Source organism: Gossypium arboreum, chromosome 10, assembly GCF_025698485.1.
Source record: "Gossypium arboreum isolate Shixiya-1 chromosome 10, ASM2569848v2, whole genome shotgun sequence".
In the NCBI taxonomy this organism is placed as follows: Eukaryota; Viridiplantae; Streptophyta; class Magnoliopsida; order Malvales; family Malvaceae; genus Gossypium; species Gossypium arboreum.
This window is the reverse complement of record NC_069079.1, coordinates 28,153,442-28,161,063: the sequence shown is the minus strand read 5'-3', so window position 1 is coordinate 28,161,063 and position 7,622 is coordinate 28,153,442. Positions and strand designations below refer to the sequence as shown.

Here is a 7,622-nt window from a genome sequence, read left to right as displayed (position 1 = left end):
TGTAGTCATGGGCATGGTTTCGACTACCATTTTTACATTACCAAGTGAACTACCCTTATACTTTCTCACTCGTAACAAGTTAAAATTAATTCGGTGTCAACCCTAGCTGCATTTCCAAGGTTAGATGTCCCTTCGCCGATACAAGTTGTAAAGAGTACATCATCTCGCCTTGTATACCTTTCACTACAACCAAAATCACTTACAGGTTGTCAACCGATGTAACATGATGACATACTCATATAAGTGTTTCTAGCATAAAACATTAGCATTTGGAAGTTGAAATCAAAAGCACTAACAGAATGTCGTGCCGAGGTGTCGAAGTTTCGATTATCGACAAACCCCGACTGGTGGATGGACTGTGTGCCAAAATTGAAATCTTGGGCTAAAACCGATGAATGTTTTCCCATTGGTGATTCAAAGATTTCATAATGGGATCTTTCTAACAAAGTTGAGAACCTACCACACAAACGTGTAGTTGGACTTCCAGATTCCTGTTCCATTCTAACATGAACCAAAACAGTTGTCAACCTTCGACCACTTTCATCGACATTGACAAACTCGACATATAACTCAAGTATAGGTAGTCCAGTAGCATGATGTGTTTAGACCATCACATTGATCGCCATTGGGCCTCTAACATTAAATATTTCATATTTCACGAGGTCCTCTGACACTAAATATTTATACTTCAACGACGATATCCTGCAGCTAGGATTGCCTACTTTCCGTCTAATTCTTGATTGGGGCTTTGATAATTGAATGTTTGGGTTGAAAGCCAATTGTGTTGCGTAGGCTGAAGAAAAAATGACCCTGATCTCGGTGTCGCAAATTTCACCGTCGTAATAAACAACAGCATTAACCTGTCCACTCATTTTCAACCATAACCTGTTTGGAATGTCTCTAATAGAATGTCCACTTACATTATGGAAAATACTAACCCAAATATCAAATATAACTTGACATTGATAGAACAATTTAGACATTACAGTTCTGAGAGTTTTTTTTTTAAATATGTGTTGTTAGAAGCGTTTTAAAAATAAAAACAACAAATGTAGCTTGGGATGTTTGAAAACAATACCTTGAAATTCTCAAGATATCTAAAAAATGAGGATTAGGATTCCAGGGTTCTAGAAAATTTTTAAGGGAGGCTGAAAACGGGAGAGGGAAAACGCCCCGCTAGGGGCACACTTTTAGTGATGTGGCAGAAAGATACACTGAAAGCGCGCCTTGTTGGATGCATTTTCAACTGATGCACCTGGGCAGTGTGTTTTCCCTCTCACATTTTCAACCCTTTAAAAAGTTTCTAGAACTCGAGATTATCAGTCCTCATTTTTCAGATATCCTAAGAATCTCGGGATATTTTCAGATTAACCAAGGCACAATGTTGTTTTCTTTTTCACTCGTTGCCCACCCGGTTGCCTATATAAAGGGGGTTTGCTCCCCTTACTACATCAACTTTCTTGGCTACCTCCCTTCACCCCTAAAATCTTTTCTACACCATTGTTTATATTTTACTTTCAACTGTTTAACTTTTTCGACGGATAGATTTTTCTGTTTAAAGGAGAAAGTGTGCTAATTTTAAGGTGTATTTGAGTTAACGATGATGCAGTTGCACTCCGAGACCCACATTTCATCTATCGTGTCGAGACGGAACCATTGCATTAGATGCTTTTTGTATTGCAACTCTAAAACCTACAAACACAAACACAAATAAATTGGCCTCCCATTATTTCCAATGTCTACCTCAGACTCAAACACAAATAAATTGGTCTCCGATTATTTCCAACCTTAAAATCTACAACCCAAAAATAAATTCTAAACCTTTAAAACAAACCCTAATATACATTTACTACCCTAAAACCCTCAAACAAAATCTTAAACAAACAAAACCCTAAACAAACCTTAAAGCCCTTAAAAACCCTAAACGCTATCGAGGAAAAAGAAAGTGAAAACGCGTCTTCCAAAATCAGCCTATTCCAGTAAATATTCCAGAAATCGACCTATTCACTCAAATATTTGTTAAAAATGGCTTTTTTTAAGGCTAATTTAGCCATAATATTAAAACAAAATATCAATGTGTAATTAAACAAAATAATATATCATTGTGAAACAATACAAGGAGATATTAGAGTTCACAATTCGTATTTTCTCATATTTTTATTTTATATTTAAATAATTACAACAAGTTAATAATTAGTTTATATAAATTTTTCCCTTTATTAAACAAATGAGTAAATTAACCCCTATACATTAAAAAAAGTGTAAATTGATATTTGTGTTATAAGATCCATCTATATGTTTTGTTAAGTGATGACTTAACTTTTAAAAAATAATTATACAAGTGACTTAGAAATAAATGATGGGTAGGATTAGGTAAAAGTACTATGTAAGCCCTTGTATTAGGAGTTGGATTGCATTTTTGCCCCCTCTATTTCAAACAAATGGGCAAATTAGTCCCTATCCGTTAAATTAAAGAACAAAGTAGCCCTATTAAAGATTCATCCATTTCTATTGTTAAGTACTGGTGGCTGGAAGACCAATCAGACACTGACATGTGACATGTCACGTGTACCTCATGCTGATGTGACAATACTTAAAAATTAAAAATCTTAAAAATAAAAAATTATAATTATTTTAAAAAATCACATTTAAGATAAACCTAGACAAATGATTTTTGAATAATTTAAAAATCTAAAAGTATATAGAAAATTGTTTTAAAATGTAAAAATTATATATACACGTAACATGTTTAAAGAATTTTTATATATATATATATATATATATATATATATATATATATATATATATATATATTTTCTTAATTAAGTTAATATTTTTAGTTAATCAAGTTGATAAGTACTATTTTATTATTATTTTTATAATTAAATGCACATATAATAGTAACATTGCATAATAATTTTTAATTAATTTTAAAAATTTAATAATAATTTATAATTTATTATAATTCTTAAGTAATTATTTTGTCTAAGTTCATTATGGACGTTTTAATAATTCCAATATATTTTTATAATTTTTATAACGTGAATTTTAAAATAATTATTTTTAGGGATTTTAATTTTTTAAAATATTTCTTGACATAACAAAACACCACATCAAGCATAAGGTACAAGTGACACATCTTATGTTTTCTGATTGCTCCACTATCCATGTCATCACTTAACATTAGAAATTGATGGATCTTTTAACAAAAGAACTATTTTGCTCTTTAATATAATCTATAGATATTAATTTGCATCTTTTTTTAGTAGAGGGGATAAAAAACAACTCTACTCCTAATTCTGGCCTCCATGATATTTTTGACTAATCCTACCCATCTTTTAATTCCACATCACTTACATAAAAAAAAAAAACAAATCATCACTTAACAGCTTATATGGATAAAACTTTTAACCCGGGTCAATTTACACTTTTTTTTTAACATATATAAAGGTTAATTTATCCATTTTTTTAATAAAATGTAATCTTCTCTCTTAAATACAAGAGCATTCAGAGTTCTGGAATTTAAATCAGGAATAAAAACCAAGTTTTTTTTTTCTTAGACCCACGACAATCCAATACAGCAAATCTTTTAAGAGAATCAATGGGATGGATACTATGTAAATTTCTAAAGAAAGATGTACCCCCATTTAAAGAGGGATGGATCAATGTCTAAATTTAAGCAATTTATTTTAGACTTGGGTAGGGTGTTAAAAAAACAGACCAGGCTTGAACACGATTTTCTGCACATATTTTAACCAGTCTCGTGCATGAGATTTAGTGAATAAACACCTACACTCATCAACTGAACCCCATGTATCCCTAAAACTTTAAATCAAGCTTTGGGTTTAAATCTCTGTTCAGGTACAAAGTATTTTTAAGAACAATTTTTGTCGCATTTCATTGGATTACAATTTTTATATATATTATAACTTTGGTTTCAGTAGTTTCCTCGATCAACTCAAATTTCTGCTAGACTAAGTTCCCCCCTAATTGAAGACAAAAATTGAATCATATTTCCATATTTATTAGAAACAGACTAATCGAAAAAGAAACCTTTCAAACCATGTCTGCCCAAATCCCCATTGTTGACAGACTTGCTATAGCACAATAACCAGTTCATAACAAGACATATAATCCAGCGGAGTCCTCATCTAACTTATCCACTGAAGAGACAGATTGAAGCATCCATTTCGGTTCTCAGCATTTTCCAGTGAAGTCCTTAAGTAAAACAAGTAAATCAGAATGAAGTATGGACCTCTTAATATGAAACACAAAAAACTTCGAGAACCTAAACTACCTGCTGCTACTAACTTTGCATATCAAATCTGCCATATAGTGAGCCAACTAGAACAAAAGCCTCCATTCGTAGATGCCGCGCATGATGCATATTGTTTGACATATAAATAAGAGTAGTTCTGCACTACATAAAAACTTACTAGACATACCTTACTAACTAGACATTCCAGATTCATTTGGAACACATTCTGGAGTACCTGCTGAAACCTTTAGGTTGCAAAGCTCTTTGAGAAGTTTAACTTCATTCTCTGCGTTAGTCAATTTGTCACTCAGAAGAGAAACTGCATCCTTGTGTGCGTCGAATTTCCTTATCCACCCAGCTTCAAAATCCTTTATCTTATTCTCAATTAACAGTCTATTAAGCCTGTCGTCTTCTTCTTGTTTCAGACGCAGCTTTTCTATTTCCCTGGTGCTCAGTACTAAGCCCCCAGACCCAGTGACATCTTTGTAAAGTGGTTCATCCGGCAGGGGACAACGTGCTCTATACTCAGCAAAAGTTCTGTTTGTTTCCTTCAAAGCCTTTCTGTATCCATCTAAAAGGTTTTCCATCAAATAGAGCTCACGCTCAAGCCTATAAACCTCCATCTGTCTCTTCTGCTGCTCTTCAAACTTGGCCTTCTGCAAATGCTCGATAAGGGTATCCCTCCGTTGCAACTCATGGAGCAACACTTGTTGGTGCATACTCGAATCTCCACAAGCCTGGTCTTTCGCAGCGTACAACATTCTTGCTTTGTCCATCCAATGCTGCATTTGTTCCATGCACGTATCAAAATCAGATGACTTATCCCATTGCTCATCAGTTCTCAACCTCTTATTGCTAAGATTCAAGGAATTATGACATATATCATTCTCATGACCAATCTCTCTCTTGTTACCATTACTCAGAAATGATGAGACAGCAGGAACTGTCCGAGCATCAACCCTGGAGACAAGGAATTCCCCTGATGAGTTATCGCGAATGTGCAAGCCAGTTGTAAAAGGGACATCGGCAGTTTCCATTCCTTCAAGAAGATTTGCCGAGTGCACAGCCTCCAAATTGTCACCTTTTGGGGAAATAGTAAAGCCTTCTTCATGCTGCTCCTCTTGTTCATCTTGTACCTCCTGTTCCTCGTGATCCTCTTGTTCCTCTACATTTCCTCCTTCTCCCTCTTCCATCTCTCCTTCCTCTCCTTTCTCTTGTTTCCTTTCTTCCACCATATCAACATCACCAAGATTACACGGTCTTAAGAAATTCTCCCCACCCACATCCATATAGTTGTCTCCATCCAAATTCCACTGTACGTCTTGAGGCCCATCCCCCTTACTTTCCTCACAATCCATGGCATCCTCATCCCCTACAGCAGCCTCCTTTTCAGCATCATCTTTATTCATCAAATTATCCTGCCCACCAAGACTCAACTCAATATTATGCTCCTCCAACTGTGATCCCCCGTGAGATTCATCAGCCAAATCAACAGACGTCTTGAAATCCTCAGGAACGTTATGCTCTTCCTCTTCCTCCTTGGCCTCATAAGCATCCTTTTCTGGTTTCTGCAGCAGCAGCTCTTCTTTCTGGTATTTTATCAAACACTGCATGTGCGAGGCATAGTAACAATTCCCTAATTTAGGGGCAGACGTGAGCTCTTTCTCCACCATAAACCAAATCAAACCAGCCCAATCTATCTTCTCGAAATGGCCTTCTTTAATCATTTTAGTCCAGTTCAACACCTCCGCTGGCATCATCCACGTATCCTCGTGCAAAAGCACCCAATTTGACACAAATTCCTCAAGAAAGCCTACCGATTCCTTTGACTCTTCAATATCAAGGATGCTATCCTTATCCTTATCCTTCTTCACAGATAAATTCAAAGCACGGGCTAAGTCGGCCCGGTTGACCCCAATGCGATAGCCATTAACGTAGCTACCGCGCGATTGCGGGTTGTACGTAGCGATTAACTGCGCGATCAGATCGGCTCGAAGGTTTCCATCGAAATCCAAATGAACAAAATCCCACAAACCAAGTCGCTTGAGGAGGTTTTCGTGCGAAGAAAAATCTAGGGTTTTGTTGGGGAGAAAGGGAATGGGGTTGAAGACTTCAGTCAGCATCTCGAGCTTCTTCTGGGCCTTCTTCTCTTGAGCGCGTCTCTTGGTTGCGGCCTTCTTCCGTTTAGGACCCCCGCCACGGCGAGAGCCAGTGGGGGTGGTGACATGGAGGTCGGTATTGGGTGGAGAAGAAGGAACAGACAGATCAGGGTAGTCAGCGTTGGGTTCATCTTCGAGTAGATCTTCTTGATCATCGAGCTTGTCTTGGGATGGAAGGGTTTCAGGGAGCGATTCCTGGGGAGGGTTAGGGTTTTCGATGGGGTCTGGTTGGGATTGATCTGGACAGTCACTGGGGGAGGCCATGGGGATGAAGGTGGACTTGGGGTTGAATCAAAGACGAGAAGAGAGACACAAGGTTAGGTTGGGTTGAGACTTGGGGGAATAGGAACTGGCATTACACGAGACGGAAGCGACGATTTACGACTTCATCCGCAAACCTTTCACGCCCCAACCTTGATACAAACAAATATTACCGTGTGTTAGTTAAGAAGCAATAAATAAAACTGCAGTCATTTGAAACCCATAATTTATTCCCATTTTCCAACACATTTTTATTTGCTATAATGTTCCTGTACCAAATTCTAATATTTTCTATATTATTTTTTTTATTTTTTCACTTTTAATTAAACATTTTAATATTGTTTAGGAATAACGTTTACTTAATTTAATCTTTATTCTTTTTAAGTTAAATTTGACCGATAATTCACTTGTCAATCCACACGTACTTCATGTTAAATGATACCATGAGTGAATTGTCATTTAAACTGTCATGTTTAAAAATTTAACGTTTTAGTTAGAATTTCATTAAAAATATATAATGACTTATTTAGTTCTCTAACTTTACAAAAAAAAATTATTTTAGTCATTCATCTAATTTTGTCTCTTTTACCCTTAAACTAGCACTATTTGTCAAATTACCAAAAATGAATGGAAATTTTAATATACACGTAGATGCCACATCAATAATTAATTATTTTTAAAAATTTTAAAAAATCATAACAAAATTAATAAATATAAAAATATTCTTTATTTTTTATTTTTTAAATTAAATAATTACTAATGTGGCATATACATGAATTGCTATATGGATGCCTCCACATATATGTCATGTTAGCAAAATTAATGACATTAACTTTTCCTGCTATTTTGGAGTGATAAGACAAACAATACAAATTATATGAAGAGCTAAAATGTCTTCTTTTTTTTTTTTGTAAAGTTAAAGGTCAAATAAGTTATTATACTTT

General features: G+C 35.3%; 1 protein-coding gene across 1 annotated transcript; it reads right to left on the bottom strand.

Moving 5' to 3' along the window:
- Nucleotides 1-4,003: 4,003 nt before the first annotated feature.
- Nucleotides 4,004-6,967, bottom strand: LOC108451772 (uncharacterized). The gene has a single exon (XM_017749450.2). It carries the CDS (start codon nt 6,679-6,681, stop codon nt 4,450-4,452), a length of 2,232 nt encoding a protein of 743 aa, XP_017604939.1. The 5' UTR covers nt 6,682-6,967; the 3' UTR covers nt 4,004-4,449.
- Between the last annotated feature and the right edge of the window lie 655 nt (nt 6,968-7,622).

Excerpts from the sequence above, each read along its gene's own strand:
- LOC108451772 (XM_017749450.2), bottom strand. The coding sequence starts at position 6,681 with ATGGCCTCCCCCAGTGACTGTCCAGATCAATCCCAACCAGACCCCATC.